Genomic DNA, 18,721 nt, shown 5'->3' on the forward strand with positions numbered 1-18,721 from the left:
CTCATAACCTCCCAGAAGTTTTGTGGAAACTTATCCCTACATTACAGATGTTAATACTAAAGCATAAAAAAGTCAGAAGATTTACAGTGACACTGAGAGTTAGTGATGGATGACAGATCCAAATTTAGCTTTCTGATGTCCATTCTGGCTAGTGAGTTACATAATTTATCCAGTCTATTAATAGACATAAATCAACTCAAAAGTATTCTGTAGATATTTCACTTCCAGTCAGTGAGACAGCAGTATTGTAACAGAAAAAAATACACACGGGTTCACGTTCCAGCTCTATCAGTTACTACTTGTGTGCTTTAGTTATATTATTGAATTTCCTGAGCTCCAGTTTTCCCCACTTGTAAGAGGGAATGAAGTAAGTATCTTACAGACCAGTCTCAATGCATTCTTCTTGCATTTGTTAAACTGCAATTAACGCTCTAAATCTCATCCTTATTGGTCAATTATTTGCAATCATTTGGATTAATTAATTCCTCTGAACTGACATAGCTTATGTCTGTTTCAGAGCCACAGGTGCTTATATAACTGAAAAGCCTTACGTTGAACTCTTTCAGTGTTTTGACAAGTATTTTAGTATGCTGACACATAAAATTCTGTCCAGAATTAAATGTAAATGCTTTACAAAAGTAGCCACTTTGGTTCTTTTCAAAGTGATGTTTTTTCTGTCCATTCAGTTCTTTAAACATGATTTCTAACCATTACATTTCTAGGCTTCCCCTTCCTCCCATTGAGAGCAAGGACGCATGGTTTGCTTCCCAGCTGCTTTGTCCTGTGGTCCTCAGGAGGACACTGTGTGGGAAGGAAGGGGGCACATGCCAATGTGGCACTTAGAGCATCCCTGAAGTGACAGACCTGGAGTATGATCACCTTATAAGCACCCAGCTGTCCTCCGTGGATCAGGTCATTATAGTCCACGTGACCTCAGCTAAGGAAACAGACAAGACTATAAAAGAAATGGCCCAAGTGTATAGGAAACTGAACAGATCCAAAAGCATGCCTTGCATTCAGGTGGGTATCATGTGTATTAAGGCAAACTGAATAATGTCTACTTGCATGTTACATCTTAATACATTTCCTCAGCCACACAAAAGATTGTGGAGGAATTTTTCCCCTGCTTTTGTAATTGAAGTATGACCTTCATATAATAAAGGTTGCAAATCTTAAGGGCATATAGCTTAATGAATTTTTGTGTATGTGTATACCTATATAATCACCAGCCAGATTAAGATATAGAATATTTCCGGACCCCAAAAAGTTCTCTCTGACCCTTTTCAGTCAGCAATCGCCCTGCCTCCCACCCCTGGTAACCGCTTTTCTGACTTCCATCACCATAAATTAGTTTAATCTGTTTTAGATGTTCGTATACATGGAATTACACAGTATGCACATTTTGAAACACACAGTACATTTTTATGCCTCTTTTGCCAGAGGCTAGGAATGGTAAATACCAGGCATGCCAATATCCTCCCATTCTGCATCCATGGTGGACATTACTGATCCATCATTCTTTTCAACTGAGCCTAGACTGGGCCCTAACTCTTTTTCCTGACTCCACTGCTAGTAACTACTACCAGCGGATCTGAGTAGTAACTCATGAAGCCTCTTCTTTATGATAGCCTTTCCCCTCAAGAGTATTCTCTAAGTCTTATTGATTGTATCACTATGTCACTTTTTTTCCTATATGTGCCTTTTCTCCAGTCCCACTGCTTCTGCTTATTTCAGGCCTTCATCATCTCCCATCTGATTTTCTCCAGTGGCCTGACTAGTTTTCCTGCTTTCTGGTCTTGGTGCCTGTGATATTTCCTACACATTGCGGGGTGCTCTTTTTAATACATGGACATGACTGCATCATTCTCCTGCTTAAAATCTTCTAAGGACTTCCTTTCAGGCCACATCCAAGTTCTTTCATGTGACATGGAGGGCCCCTCCCAGTGGGGCTCTTCCCTCCCTGACCAATTCCCTGTTCTAACCCCAGCAATGGCCCCAGGGGACATATTAAAGAACTTCTGCAGGGTTCAGGTCTTGTTCTGCATCAGGTTGAAGCATGTGGAAGCTGAGGGCAGGGCCGTGTCACCTCTTGCAGAGCTGCGTCCACTGATTGGGCTTTTGAGACATTGCCCTAAATAGCCCTGAGCTTCTTTTGAGGGATGTTACATTATATTCCCCAGGCCTAGTGTTCCCCTAGATGAAGCCCGATGTGAAAATTGTCTTTCTGAATGAGAAGCTAGAAGAGCTTTACTTCCCATGAGGATCCTGTATGTTTCCTCTTTCCCGGTAATGAGATTTTTGGTACCCAACTGGGTTTCTCTCTTTACTTGGCCTAAAAGTACAGAGAAAAGTTTTAAACTGACTTATAACAATAGATTAAGAACTTATGGGCCACTTATCTGAAATCCATTTCTTATTTTGGATCCAGAGCTTGTATTGATACTGAAATTTTCTCATCATAATTTTTTTTTATTTATAATTTTCTCATACTATTCTTGCTTCCTATAAACCTCCTTGCATCTTTTGCTAAAAAGGTAGAATATAAACAAACAAGTTTAAAAGGTAAGTTTTGATGAAAGAAATATTTCATCTAACAGAATTGATAGCAACCTTGCAAGAAAGTGACATGTCATTTTGTAACTCTAAACGGTGAAGAAAGAGAATATGGGTGTAATTGGCTGGGTACCCTAGACTTCCATAAAGTAGATTCTTTTTTTAGATCATAAAAATGAAGGGAATATTCTCATACCAGAGCCCCTAAAGGGAATACAAATAAGAATGGGGAAGGTTGTAAAACACAGAAAGTTCACCCTAGAACTCCAGTCTCCATCAAAAAGGTTGCCTGGTCAGACTAGGGTCTTGGCTCTCTCTTCATTCTCTTTCATTCCACCTAACCAGGGAACCATGAGGCCTGCACAATGGTGAAATTGTTAAGCTGCACTTGGAAGCTGGACAGCAATGAGAATTCACCGGATGCTCTGATGGAAGCCTCAAGGGTGTAGACAAAGCTCCTAAAAGGGTAGCCTGAGCCACAGAGTGTGTGGGATGGGTTCTGGGAGCTCAGGGAGAACTGGTTCTAGGAGTGGCAGCCCCACCCTTCCAGCCTGCACTGAATCCAGATTCCTCTGCCCACAGTTGGAATCTTCTTGATGGCAGGACCGTGTCTTGGTCACCATTGTAGCCCTAGTGCCTATCACTGGGCCTAGTGCATGGTTAACATCTAAAATGTATTTGTCAAATGAATAAATGAACCAACGAATGAGTAAATGTTTTTTTAGCCTAAACGCCAGTTATGGGGGTATATGGTCACTGCTACTTCTTTCTTAGTTTCATGGGAGATGCTCTGGGACTATGGGCTTGTGAACGGAGCTAGGGCTCCCCTGAAGAGACAGACAAGCCAAGTGGATGAGAGAGCAAGACCATAGTTAGGAAGAGTTCAACTCTTCACTGAAAAAGACAATGATGTGCACCAAATCCCAAGGGCTCTAATATCCTTGGTGCAAACAGTACCTGCCATCCCCCCTCTCCCTCTATACCTGGCATCTAGTAGACACTCAGGAAATGTTTGTTCAACTGATCTGAAGTGACAAAGTCAGAATAAGATCAAAAAAGCAATATTTATTGAGCATTTACTGTGTTGCAACCACTATTTACCTGGAATATCATTTAGTTCTCAAAAGAATTGCAAATGGCTGGCTCTCTGCACGTGAGTCTATTGAGCACAGGTGAATAACTGAGACACAGGACAGTTAGGTCACTTGTTCAAGGTTACTCAGTTAAAAAGTGGTGGGGCTGAGATTCACACCAATCAGTCTTACTCCAGGAAGCACACTCTTAAGCACCACGCTCTGCCATATAGCATTGTGGAGTAGGAAAAGCAGTGGCTTAGGGGGGCAAGAGTGAAATCAAATGAGATGAATGGATTGGGAGGAATGGCTCATATCCAGCACCTCAGAAATGTGTGCCTGGGCATGTGGAGGCAGGAGGTGTGGAAGGGGCTTCGTATGTATGCTCAGCAGGAATTGTAGAGACCAGAGCATCTGATAAAAGGAGCCATGTCTCACTGAATCCTTCTAATAATGAGGAAATAAGTCCCCAATGCTCCTAATATCTACTTGAGGATGAAACTTTTTGATAGCACAATTCTGAATATTTATTGATTCAGATAACAAACATTCACTGAGTTCCTACAACATGCTGGGGAGTGTGATAATAACTTGAGATAGCAAAATGAATCAGACTCTGATCTTGTCCTCAAGGAAAAGACAATCCAGAGAACAGTCATGACTCATGACATGTTGAAATGAGTGCCTGGTCAGAAGTATCAATGGAGCATTTAGACAAGAAGTGGCTTGCTGGACTAGTAAGACTAGTAAGAATTAACTGGGTGAATATTTACCACAAATGGCATTTTGGAAGGCATGTTGGAAAACTGTACGTTGGAAAGCAAAAGGATAGCAAACTGTAGGATGAATCTGGGAAATAGGAAATGAATCAGTATTAGGGGGTGCATGTTGAGGAAGCTAGCAGCCAAAGAAGTTAGTGAAAGACTGACTATGAGGTTTGATAAAGAATTTGAACTCTCCTTGAAGAGGAAGAGGAGTCATTAAAGGGTTTTAAGCACAGAAGTGACAGTAAGAGATTTTGTATTTTAGTTGGATCATTTTGACAGAATGGTCTGGAAAAGATTGGAATGACAAAGAGACCTATTATCGCAATTTACACAGGAGAGAAATGATCAGGCAGTAGCAGTGGGAGTGGAAAAGGATGCTGAGTCTGAGTGATGGATAGAAGCGAGACTCTGTAAGACTTGATATGTTGAGTGAGGGAAGAGTTTAAGACATCTTCTACCTTCTTGTTTGGACAGTTAGAAGAATGGCAGTACTATTTTGTTTTGAGATAGGGAATTCAGAAGGACAAGGATAAGAAATATCTGTTATCCATTACCAAGTAATAAACCACCCCAAAACTTGCAAACATAGAACAACAACCACATATTTACTCATGACCCTCTCGGGATTTAGCAGGGATGACCGGAATATGCTTCACATAGCACTGGCTTGGGCAGTTTGAGTACAGCTGGAGGATTCAAGAATAGCCTCATTCACATGGCTGGCAGGTAGTACTGCTGACATTTAGGAGTTCAGGAATGGCTATTGGCCAGGGACGTCTATTTGAAGGCCTCTCTACAGAGTTATTCTGGTTTCCTCACAAAGCAGTGTCCATATTTTGAGAAGGAATGTTCCAGAGGTGAATATGGAATCTGGAGATCTCTTAAGGCCTGGCCTCAAAAGTTATACAGTTATACTCTTGGTCAAAACCTATCACAGGGCCAGCCCAGATTCAAGGGGAGTGGAAATAGACCTCCATCTCTTGATGGGTAGAGTGGTAAAGAATTTATAGACATCTTTAGGCTACCACAAGAACGTTTAAAGAGGGGTGGCTGACTGGCTCAGTTGGTAGAGCTTGTGACCCTAGATCTTGGGGTCATGTAAGCCCTACATTGAGTGTAGAGCCTACTTAAAAAAAAAAAAGAATGGGGGCACCTGGGTGGCTTGGTCAGTTGGGTGTCTGATTTCAGCTCAGATCATGATCTCATGGTTCATGGGTTCAAGCCCCACTTCAAGCTCTGTGCTGACAGCTCAGAGCCTGGAGCCTGCTTCAGATTCTGTGTCTCCCTCTCTCTCTGTCCACCCCCTGCCAACCCCCACTCGCACTCTGTCTCTTTCTCTCTCTCAAAAATAAATAAAGATTTAAAAAAATTTTTTTTTAAAAAGAATGAAGAGAAAGATGGAAAAATTCAGATTGGGCATGTTGAGTTGGGGGTACCAGAGTGACATCAAAATGGGACATCAAGAAGTAGGCAGTTCAACCCACAAGTCCAACACTCAGAGGAGGCCACTAGCTTTGGAGGACATTTGGTAGACAGAAATAGTAGTTAAAAGTATGAGTGACCAAAGGGGTATGTGAAGAGAGTGAATAGCAGGAGGCAAGAATGGAGATTTTTAGATATTTAGAAGTCAGGTAGCAATGGGGCTCCTGGATGGCTCAGTGGTTAAGCATCTGACTTCAGCTCAGGTCATGATCTTGTGGTTTATGAGTTAGAGCCCCATATTGGGCTCTCTGCTGTCAGCTCAGAGCCCGCTTTAGATCCTCTGTCTCCCTCTCTCTCTGCTTCTCCCCTCTCTCAAAAATTAATTTTTAAAAATCTTAAAGAAGTAGAGAAAAAATTATGCATGACAAAGACAAGGATGGAACACATAGAGAAAGAAAACAGAAGAGTGGGACCAGAAAAGCCCAGGAAAGAGTTTGAGAAGGAGGACTGTTCAGTAATTTAAAATGTCTTAAAGAGGTCAAGAAATAGAAGAAACATGAAAATGTCCACTGGCCTTGGCAATACAGAGGTCTTTGATGAGTTTTTGAAGAGGGCATTCCTGATGAGTGGTAGGAATAGAGTTTAGAATTGTTGATTCAGATACAAATACTGCTGAATGGAGCAAGGGATTTTTTACTTGGGATTTAATGTCTTTACAACTTTTTGCTTTTTTAGAGTTGTTCAGATCCCTTTCGATTGCTCAAATACAACATGACCTCTGCATCTAAATTTACTGGCAACAGTTGTCCACTTCTGGTTCAAAGGCACAATGTCATTCCAGGAATTTTTTTGGTATGTACTTTGAGATATATGACTTTTTTAACCAGCCTACTATGTTGTATATGTGTATGATGTTGTGCATGATGTCGAGATTATTCATAGAGTACACAAAAGAACGGAGAGAATGAGGAAATAGATAAGCTCAAATCACAAACTTCCTTGGTACCCCCTTGACTACCCCCTTGACTAATAGTTATAGATATTCTTATAACTATTGGGCTATCGTTCTGGTTACTTTAGTGAAGTTAAAAACTTGATTAGCTGGTGGCGCCTGGGTGGCTAGTTGGTTAAGTGTCCTACTCTTGATTTCAGCTCAGGTCAAGAGCTCATGGTTTGTGAGATCAAGCCCTATTTCAGGCTCTGTGCTGACAGTGTGGAGTCTGCTCGTGATTCTCTCCTCTCTCTCCCTCTCTCTCTCTCTCTCTCTGCCCCTCCCTGCTCATTCTTTCTCTCTCCCTCTCTCTCCAATAAATAAATAAACTTAAAAAACAAAAAAACAAAAAACTCTGTTAACACTGAGGTGATCAAATCCTCTACCTCCTGAGTAGATATGGGATTATAAATGCTAAAATTTAATTATTGCATTTAAGAAGATTATAACCTAATCAAGGAGATAGGCTACATAATATCCATATTTTAAGACTGAACAGAATAACTACTGTGACTGAATCAGCCCAGTACAGTACAGAAAGCATGAACTTTGAAAACAAACAGACCTGAGTCCAGACCTTGGTTCTACTATTTGCTGGCTATATGACCTTGGGCAAATTACTAAGCCTCTGAGCCTGTTTCCTCCCTTACAAAAAGGGAAAATGTAACCAATTCATAAAATTATAAAAATTCAGTGAGATAATGTGCATAAAGTGTTTGTTTCAATTCCTGGCACATCGTGGATACTTAATAAATGTTAATTCCCTTCCACCAATTTTTCAGTTCAACAAATGTGTATGGAATGTCCACTCTATGCCAAGCACAATATTGGGTACTGCGGATACAAAAAAAAAAAAAAGCCACAGTCTCTGCTGCCAAGGGACTCCTAGTCCAAGGGCGGGGGGGTGGGGGGTGTGGTGCAGTCTGCAGCTTGCTGAGAGGTATGAGATGTGAGCTGAACCTAAAAGTGTTTTGATACAGAGAGGTAAGAAGGAGAGGGATGTTCCAGGGAGAAGGGATGTTATTAATAAAGGCAAAGGCTCAGAGCACAAGGAATCTGGAAACCTGGATTTTAGTCCTGCACCTTCCACTATAACCAGCTGTACATGTTTGGGATGATCTCATTGGCAAGCATACAGGACTGAATTAGATCAGTGGCTCTCACCACTGGCTCCTGCCTTAGGTGCATGAAAAAATGATTTCTGGGTCTCACACTGGAATAGTTAAATCAGAATTCCTTTGGATGAGATCGGCATCAGCTTTTTTTTTTTTTTTTTAATGTTTATTTATTTATCTTGAGAGAGAGAGCACATTCACATGAGCAGGGGAGGGACGGAGAGATAGAGGGAGAGAATCCCAAACAGGCTCTGCCTGTCAGTGCAGATCCCGAAGCAGGGCTCAAACTCACGAACCATGAGATCATGACCTGAGCCGAAATCAAGAGTCAGATGCTTAACCGACTGAGCCACCCAGGGGCCCTGAGTATCAGCTTTACATCAACCTTATTATGATACATTTCACATACAATACAATACACCCACTTTATTGTACAGTTTCGAGGACTTTTGACAATGCGCATACTTGAGGAACTGCCTCCACCACAGGAAGTTTCCCTCAGCCCCTTAGCTGTAGTTCTTCCACCTTCATCCCCAGGCAATCACTGATCCGCTTTCTGTTGCTATAGATTAGGTTTGCCTTTTCCAGATTTTCATCTGAAAGGGCTCAAATAATAAGCATTCTTTCATCTGGCTATTTGAGATTTCAATGTTTTTTTAAACTTCCCTGGATGATTTTAATGAGGAGCAATAGACTGGATAATCTCTCAGGATCCTTCTAGCCCCAAAAATATCATGGTTTCATCTGCTAGGCTAGAGATATTTTATAAAAATTGCATTTTAGTAATAATAAGTATGACTGCTGTCATTGTAATAATTATGATAACACTAACACTAATGCCTATTGAGCTTTTCCTATGTGCTCAGGCACTGTGCTGTTACTCATCTGTATTTTCCTATCTAAACCCCTACAGCAGGAATTAACCTCTGAGGGGGTAGGTGCTAATATTGTTCCTGATAATAGGGATGGCAACTAATCTTTAGGGAGATTAAGTAACCTGTTCAGGGCCAAGAAGCTAGCTAGCAAGTGGTGGGATAAGGATTCAAATCCAGATTTCCCTCCAATAAACAGAGACTTTACTTTTAATCAAGATGCTACAAAAGCATCTTCCCACAAAGTGAAGTTTCAGCCCCCACTACTTCAGAAGAAGTGAAAGTGATACCAGATGGATGCTTTCAGCTTGTTTATGGGTTCCAGCTGGGGAGAAGAAACTAATTTAAAGGCACATTTAGCAAGAAAGACTTAAGGCAAAGAGCCTTGCACCTTAACATGAAAAGTAAGCCTGTTTGTTGGGAGCGTCAAATGACAGTGAAGACTACAGTGATGCAGGAAGAGAGAAACGGGGCAGAGGCTGCATCCACGCATGTCTGCTGAGATGTATACAAAACAGATAGCAAGAGCGCATCTACTGATTTCCCTCCAGTGAAGGGAATAACCTCAGATTTCAGTCCACATATACACCAAAAAAAAAAACCTTTTTTTTACTTTTCAAAGTAAACATCCACTGGCACTATGAACAATGAACAATGAGTCTTATTCTGTGGTAGGAAAATCTTCCCACAGTACCTGGCAGGTGATCAAATACCTCCCTGCTTCTGCAAGCCTATTTGAGCCTGTGAGTCTTAGCAGACCTGCTTGGTTGGTTATAGTCTATGCTTCCTATAAATTTACTAGTGGTTAAAAAAAAAAAAAAAATCATGGGCAAAATGAAAATGTATGTCCTCCTTAAGTTGCATTCATCCGTGACAGCCAAATCAAAGTCCTTTTAGCTGAGATCCTCCCAATTCCAGGTAGGAGAATATTGACAATTATTTTGTGATCACCTAAAACAAACAGGGTCCTATTTAAATGCTGGCTGCCAAGCCAAGAGCAAAGCTAAGGCCTCAGCCCACCTACCTGTTTGTCCACTGGGTGACAGTGTTGATCCATCTGATACAAGTGTGCTTTGTCTCTGGGCCAAAAACCTGCGGGGAAAGATTGCAGCCAGATGGCTTTCTGAGGGCCTTGGGGAATGGCACTGTCTTTCTTCTCAGAGCATGGCAGAATCATTGTTTTCTTTATTTTTCAAGGAAAAAATGTGAGGTGTAGAATTGTTCCAATGTTGCCACTTTTCTTTGGGCAAAGTGGTACAGAGAAGGGAGGTGATTGTCCATAATATATTAACCCTCATTTTCCTCACAATGTAACAAAGGCAAAAAGCCTGCAAAGAGCACTGTGAAAACCCAGCTGAAAATCCATTTCAGCTGTTTACGTAGATGCATTGGGATGGATCAATTCTTTACCCAAGGTGTTCACTCATATACAAATGTGCTAGTTGATGGGATTTGCATTGCCCACAGCTCTAAAGAGGGACAAGATTGTGGAGAATCATTTCCAATTTGCGAGGGCACAGTTTTACATTGTTCCATCTGTTCTGACGTGATCCCTGTCTTCAGGAGGAGAAATAGATAAGCTAGAACAAATACTGTAGTAAGATTTGATGTGATCAGTAGAATGATGGAGGTATGTCATAATACAAGAGAGGAAAGTGGATGATGGAACTATCCATACTCCTACTTTAAAAGGACAAGACAGAAAGTGAGTTGACTCTTTGCTTCAAGATGCTAAGAGGGTTGGTTTGTGCAATTTTTTGTTCTCTTCTGCTCCTCACCCCTAACATGGCAAGGACAATGATTTAAAATATGGGGACTCCTCATTATATAGTGAGCAATAAAGTCATGTTAATGTGGTACTCTGTTCCAAACTCTTTTTTAGTCAGGTTGAAAGACTAAAATAGAATGAATTATCAATTTAAGAAAATTTAGCATCTAACAAGTTTTTTTCCCCCCTCCTTTGCTTTATTTATATTGCTTGGTCAGATCTATTTGTGCTGATAAGTTAGCACATTTATATTTTATTATTACACTTAACATAACAAAGCTTTGGGGTTTCTTTCATACTTAAAAATACACTAAAACTGCAGTAGTATTTTCTTAGGGAGTTGTGCTGGAGTTCTGAGGCCTTCAAGTGTGGGTTAGAAATACAAACACATTGTCTGGTTGCTTGAAGATTGGGCTTTCACTCTCTAGGACTCACATAAACATGGAGCAACATGGAACAAGGGGCCATAGAAGCCAGAATGTGAAGCTCTTGAGCTGTAAATGACTTCCTTGTCACTGCCCTTGACACTTAAAGGCCTCTCTAGGCCATTCAGACAGCATGGACCTATTTAGGGCAAACTATAACCACAAGCATTATGATATTCTCTTCAGTGCATATTAAGAACATTTTATCAGAGCTTTGGTATTCTCTACTCAGCAGGGATCTACCATTTCATCAGCAGGGAGAGTAAAAGGATTTATAAGAGGTGGCTTTGAGCAGGGGAAGTTGAGAACTTTCTGGGACTCACCAGAGCAGAATGGATTCTCCTAGGAAGCAGAGCCAATCTGCAGTGTGTCCCACTGTGTCTGTGTGCTCCACCAGCGAGGGATGGTGAAAGCAAACAGAGAATGAGGTAGAGGTGTGCACCCACAGGAGCTCCAGGAACACCCTATCTGTTTATCTCTGTGGGCATGTGCACAAGATGTGTTCTTCCTCCAATTTCTTCCTCCTTCTTCATTTTCTAATGAAGCCTCTTTGGAGGCTTACTGGCTGCTCTGTGAGAGGCCAGGACCAAAGATTATTCGAGAGGAATGTTCTAGAGTAGGTGGACCCTATGCTCGCCTTGGCTAGATAAATATCAAATCATTCAGAACACCCAAGAAATCAATCTGAGGACTAAGAGAATAAACTTCACAGCCAGAGGGAGAAAAGAGGCCACATCTTGGAAGTACAGATAGACTTCAATCCAAGTCTGACCCCCTTATACTCTGCAGGTACTTTGTTACTAGGGCAAGTGTGCCTGAGAGCCAGAGCAGCAGTGGTGCCTTCCCCACAGAAGACCAGCACTAAGCATCCCTCTCCTGCATTCACCAAATTCACCGACTGCCGGGTGCTGCAAAGCTTCAGCTGTAGTAGAAAGAATCTAGCCTCTTCTAACAAGCAGACCAAAACTACAATTTCACCTAGTTAAAACTCACAACACACTGGACAAAGTCCAAACACGCCCCACTGCTGGTAAAGAGAAATTCTGCGAAGGACTGACCTGAGGGAAAGAGCAACCAAAACACAACAGCAGAGTGCACATAGCATACACCAGAAACACTTCCTGAAGCACCAGGCCCAGGACAGAAGAGCCCAGACCTCTTCTTAATATAGCATTACTCTCAGGAACAGGAAACATAACAGTATTTCGTAACACAGAGAAGACAGAGACCTAGACAAAATGCCAAGACAGAGGAATTCATCCCAAAAGAAAGAGCAAGAAAAGGTCACAGCCAGGGATCTAATCAAAACAGATATAAGTAATATTCCTGAGCCATAATTTAAAACAACAATCATAAGGATACCAGTTGGGCTTCAGAAAAGCATAGAAGACACCAGGGAGTCCCTTACCACAGAGATAAAAGTTCCAAAAACTAGCCAGGCTGAAATAAAAAATGCTGTAACCAAGATTCAAAACCGACTGGGAGTAATGAATACAAGGATGGAAGAAACAGAGGAACAAATATGGGACATAGAAGATAAAATTATAGGGGGAAAATGAAGCTAAAAAGAAGAGGGAAGGAAAAATATTGGATCACAAAGGTAGACTTAGGGAACTCAGTGACTACATAAAGTATAATAACATTCATAACATAGGACTCCCAGAAGAAGACAGGAAAGAAGGGGAAGAAGAATTAATTGAGCAAATTATAGCTGAAAGCTTCCCTAATTTGGGAAAGGAAAAAGACATCTAAATCCAGGAGCCACAGAGAACCCTCATCAAAATCAACAAAAGCAGGCCAACACCAAGACGTTTCGTGGTCAAATTTGCAAAATACAAAGATAAGGAAAGAATCCTGAAAGCTGTAAGGGAAAGAAATCCCTAACCTACAAGGGAAGACAATTAAGGTTAGCAGTAGATCTATTCACAGAAATTTAGCAGGCCAGAAGGGAGTGGCATGATTTAGTCAATGTGCTGAATGGGAAAAATATGCCAAGAATACTTTATCCAGCAAGGCTGTCATTCAGAATAGAAGAAGAGATAAAAGGTTTCCCAGACAAAAACTAAAGGAGTTTGTAACCACTAAACCAGCCCTGCAAGAAATACTAAAGGAGACTCTTTAAGTGGGAAAGAAAGACCAAAAGCAACAAAAACTAGAAAGGAACAGAAAAAATCTCCAGGAACATTGACTTTACAGGTAATACAATGGGATTAAATTCATCATCTATCAATAATCACTGTGAATGTCAAAGGACTAAATGCTCCAATCAAAAGACATAGGGTATCAAAATGGATTAAAAAAAAAAAAAAGACCCATCTAATATGCTGCCTACAAGAGACTCGTCTTAGACCTAAAGACACCTGCAGATTAAAAGTGAGGGGATGGAGAATGATTTATCATGCTAATGGATGACAAAAGAAAGCCAGAGAAGCCATACTTATATCAGACAAACTAGATTTTAATTTTTTTTAATGTTTGTTTATTTTTGAGAGAGAGAGAGCATGAGCAGGGGAAGGGCACAGAGAGAGGGAGTCCCAGAATTCAAAACAGGCTCCAGGCTCTGAGTTGTCAACGCAGAGCTTGATGCAGGACTCAGACCCACGAACAGTGAGATCATGACCTGAGCCAAAGTCAGACGTTCAACCAACTGAGCCACCAGGTACCCCTGGACAAACTAGATTTTAAACCAAAGACTGTAACAAGAGATGAAGGGCACTGTATCATAATAAAGGGGTCTATCCAACAAAAAGATCTAACAATTGTAAATATTTATGCCCCCAATTTGAACAGCCAAATATATAAATCAATAATAATATAATTGATACTATTATTCAATCAAACTCATTGATAGTAATACAATAATATCAGGAGACTTTAACACCTCAGTTACAGCATGTACAGATCATCTAAGCATAACATCAACAAGAAAACAATGGCTTTGAATGACACACTGGACCAGATGGACTTAACAGATATATTCAGAGCATTTTATCCTAAAGCAGTGGAATACATGTTCTTTTTGAGTGCTAATGGAACATACTCCAGAATAGATCACATACTGGGTCACAAAATCAGGTCTCAACAAATACAAAAAGACTGAGATCATACCATGCATATTTTCCAACCACAACACTATAAAATTTGAAGTCAACCACAAGAAAAAATTTTGGAAGACTGCTAATACATGGAAGTTAAAGAAAATCCTACTAAAGAATGAATGGACTAACCAGGAAATTAAATAAGAAATAAAAAGATACATGGAAGCAAATACAAATGAAAACACAACAGCCCAAAACCTTTGGGATGCAGCAAAGGCAGCCATAAGAGGGAGATATATAGCAATACAGGCCTACCTCAAGAAGCAAGAAAAATCTCAAATATGCAACCTAAACTTACACCTAAAGGAGCTAGAAAAGTAACAGCAAATTAAGGTAGAGCAGAAATAAATAATATAGAAGCAAACAAACAAAATAAAAACCCAATAGAACAGATCAATGAAGTTAGGAGTTGGTTCTTTGAAATATTTAATTGAATTAATAAACCCCTAGCCAGACTTTTCAAAAGGAAAAAAGAAAGGACCCAAATAGATAAAATCATGAATGAGAGAGAGATCACAACCAACATCATAGAAATACAAACAATTATAAAAGAATATTGTGAAAAATTATATGCCAACAATTGGACAATCTGGAAAGATGGATAAATTGCTAGAAACATACAAACTACCAAAAGTGAAACAGGAAGAAATAGAAAATTTGAACAGACCCATAACCAACAAAGAAATTGAATCAGTAATCAAAAATCTCCCAACAAACAAAAGTCCAGGGCCAGATGGCCTCCCAGGGGGATTCCACCAAACATTTAAAGAATACTTATCTATTCTCTCTCTCTCTCTCTCTCTCTCTCTCCCCCTCTCTCTCTCTCTCTCTCTCCTTCCCTCCCTCCCTCCTTCTCTCTCTCTCTCTCTCTCTCTCTCTCTAATTTAAATTCAAGTTAGTTAACATACAGTGTAGTCTTGATTTCAGTAGTAGAACCCAGTGATTCATTTCTTATATGTGACACCCAGTGCTCATCCCAAAAAGGGCCTTCCTTAATGCCCATCACCTATTTAACCCATCCCTTCACTGCCTCCCCTCCATCAACCCTCAGTTCTCTGTATTTAAGAGAAAAAAAAAGAGTAAAATAAAATAAAATAAAAGAATATCTATTCTTCTCAAACTGTTCCAAAAAATAGAAGTAGAAGGAAAGCTTCATTCAATGAGGCCAAAATTACCTTGATTCCAAAAGCAGACAAAGACTTCACTAAAAGGGACAATTACAGGCCAATATCCCTGATGAACATGGATGCACTGTGCATGGAGCCTGCTTGAGATTCTCTCTCTCCTTCTGCCCCTCCTCCCATTTTCTGTCTCTGTAAAATAAAAATAGAAAGAAAGAAATAATTAAGACAATTAGAGTCTAGAGACACTCCAGAACAAAGTTAGTGAAGCAGATAGTCTTTGTGTTTAGCTGGTAAAAATCAATCTCTTATACAAATATAATTTATAACTTAAGTAAAACAAATACCATTTTAGTAATCACAGTTTCCTGGGGCACCTGGGTGGCTCAGTTTGTTGAGCATCTGACTTGTGATCTTAGATCAAATTTTGATCTCAGGTTCTTGAGTTCAGGCCCCAGATGGTCTGTATGCTGGGTATGAGGCCTACTTAAAAAAAAAAAAAAAAAAAATCATAGTTTCCTATTAGAAATTTTTATAATTTCAAGGAAAGAAACCAACCATTCTTGGAACCATTACCACTGACCTTCTATATCCCCAGAAAGCTCTTTGCCCTTTCTAGCAAACAGCCTGAAAAACTCAACTACAGAATAAGTATAAACTTGATGGTAGTTCATATGTAAATATTCATAATCTTTTTTTCTTCCTTTTTTTTTAATTTAAAGAGACCTCTTTAATTTTGCTCAAATTAATTCTGTTCAAATTCCCTATCATTTAGCTATAGAATCCTTTTTTGGTAGAACTGTTAACATTCCACGCTCTAATGTTGCAAATAACAAATCTTCTAGGCTTCCACTTGACAGGAGAGCACTCCATGGGACAAGTAGAGATGACTTAATTGCCCTGACCCAATCCCTCCTTGCCTTCCTGGTCCTTCCACAGGCCTGGGCTACCTTAAGAGGCAACACTAACAAACTTCCAGTTATAAATAAATATGTTATGAGGATGAAAAGTACAGCATAGGGAATATTGTCAATAGTATTATGATAACATTGTATGGTGACTACACTCACTGCAGTGAGCATAGCATATATACAGATTTGTCCAATCACTGTTGTAAACCTGAAACTAATATAACATTTTATGTCATAAACTATACTTCAATAAAAGAAGAAAAAAGAGCAACACTAGAGCACCCCAGGCAGTGATTAAAACAAATCAGGGCCAAGCAGGCAGGGAGCTGTGATCTGTCAGGGATGAGGCTTAGAGGGGGGACACAGAGGAAGGGGAATCACTTGGGGATCAGTGCTGCTGTCTGGTCAGAGTAACTAGAGTGTGCCTAATCTTATTTCTCAAGTCTAAGTTGCTGAGTGTCTGAGTGTCTGTCTTGTCAAATACTCTGATTTGTTATTGAACTGCCTGCTGGGACTTGCTTCAGTAATAATGTGTAGCCATTGTTGAATTAAAAGACACAGGGCTTAGAATTTTGTCTCCTTACCAAAAAATGAATAAATAAGAGTGAGGAAGGATGATCTGCAAATAGGAGAAACATTTCTTTTTAGTTCTTTTGATCTGGATCATGAAGGAGTGAAGATATTTCAGAGAGCATTCCTGGTTGAGGCCTCCTCTGGGAATGCTGGCTTTCCTTGGTGCTCTGCCATGAATCCTTTTCAAACTCAACACACTCACTCCCTGTAGGCTACTGACACCCAGAGCTCCAACCCTGGTCCCAGCTTCTTACCTGACCCATATACCTGTGCCTCTTGGTTCACCCCACTCAGAGGTGTTTTGGATAGTTCAGACTCAACATGTCCAAGACAAAATCCATCTGGATCATAAAGTGTAAGGTGGGGAAGATGTGAGGATAGTTGCAGAAGATGAGACTAAGCCATATCATGCTAGTGAGTCATGAGGGGAAAGAGAAGAAGTGGGTGAGGGAGGAGGGAGAGCCAGAGGAAGAGGGGGAGGGGGAGCAGGAGGAGAAAGGAGAAGAAGAGGAGAGAGGAGGAGGAGAAAGAGGGGAGAGGAAGAGGGCAAAGAAAAAGGGAAGGGGAGAGAAGAGGAAGGCAAGGAGGAGGGGTACAGAAAGGAGGAAAAGCATGAACTTTATCCTAAGAGGAATGAGGAACACTGAAGTATTTTAAATAGGGAGTGACATGAGTATATAGCCATGGTTTAGAAAGATCACTATCAGTCCAATATAGATAATGAATTGGAGGGAGACAAAACTGTGGGCAGGGAGAACTTTTAGGTAGCTTTTGAGACAGTGTGAGAGAGGAAGTAGGCAGTGGATCCAGAGCAGTGACTCTGCATGAGAATGTTGGAGAGGGAATGGAGTGCCTTAGTGGACATCAAGGTGATACAAGTGTTGATGCCCATAATCCTAGGAAAACTCTAGGGAACAGAGCCAGAGCTGCTTGGTCACCTGCCCTCTCTCCACCTAAAGAGTCTCGTCTCACACCAAACCTCCTTTATTCCTTCCTTACACAGAATATTGAGTGCCTACTATGTGCTAAACACTATACAGTAAGGAAAAAGAGTGATAGTGAGACAGAGGGACAACAGAAAAGGGTGGCCCCAGCATGCTGCTTAAAAGCTCTGGGTTTTGTTTTAATTAAGGAGACTGTTACCTGTAAGAATTCACTCATTCATTTGTTCTTTCTTTCTTTCTTTCCTTCCTTCCTTCCTTCCTTCCCTCCTTTCTCCCCCCCATCCCCTAACAAGTCATTAGAATACAAAATCATATGCTCTCATAAAATCTAAAAGGATCCCAGGTGGGTCCCTACATCCAGCAAGAGTATTTTTGTTGATATGTATTTGTATTTGATGAAGTCCCGATTAAGTGCTGTGGGTTTTTTTAAAAAATATTTTATTTATTTATTTATTTATTTATTTATTTATTTATTTATTTATTTGAGAGAGAGAGAGAAAAGATGAGATGGGCCCGGGCAGAGAGAGAGAGGGAGAGAGAGAATCCTAAGCAGTCTCCACACTGTCAATGCAGAGCCTGATGTGGGGCTTAATCTCATGAACTACAAGATCATGACCTGAGCCAAAATCAGGAGTCCAACACTTAACTGACTGAGCCACCCAGGCACCCCAAGTGCTGTGTTTTAAAAAGACCCCTTGGACGAACCTTGAAAACATGCTAAGTGAAAGAATCCAGACACAAGAGGCCACATACTGTATGGTTCCACATATATGAAATGTCCAGAATAGGCAGATCCTTTCCAGAGGTGGGTAAAGAGGAAATGAGGAGTGACTCCCAGCGGGGATGGGCTTTCTTTTAGGGGGATGAGAATGTTCTGGAATCAGATAGTGGTGATGGTTGTACAACACTGTGAATATACTAAAACCCACGGAATTGTACAATTTAAAATGGAGTTGTAATTAGTTCATATAGCTTTCTTTTTTTTAAAGGACCTCTTCCCCATGCCACCTTCAAAAGAAAAAAAAAAAGAAAAAGAAATACCAAGAAGGATAGAATGTAGTTATAGATCAAGGTTAAGAGTCATAAAA

The 18,721-nt window shown here is 40.5% G+C and overlaps 1 protein-coding gene across 1 annotated transcript in view; it reads left to right on the plus strand.

The window, feature by feature from the left end:
- The first annotated feature begins 728 nt into the window (after positions 1-728).
- The window catches only part of LOC147578973 (uncharacterized protein C3orf20-like), a 30,704-nt gene continuing 12,711 nt past the window's right edge, over positions 729-18,721 (plus strand). The window contains exons 1-2 of the mRNA XM_086712622.1: positions 729-1,020; positions 6,551-6,667. Of these exons, the coding sequence (XP_086568748.1) occupies positions 967-1,020; positions 6,551-6,667 (171 nt within the window). The 5' untranslated portion in view covers positions 729-966. The remainder of the gene's footprint in view (positions 1,021-6,550; positions 6,668-18,721) is intronic.

The sequence above is a fragment of the Puma concolor genome, chromosome B4 (genome assembly GCF_028749965.1).
Source record: "Puma concolor isolate L17-30 chromosome B4, mPumCon1.1.hap2, whole genome shotgun sequence".
Taxonomy (NCBI): Eukaryota; Metazoa; Chordata; class Mammalia; order Carnivora; family Felidae; genus Puma; species Puma concolor.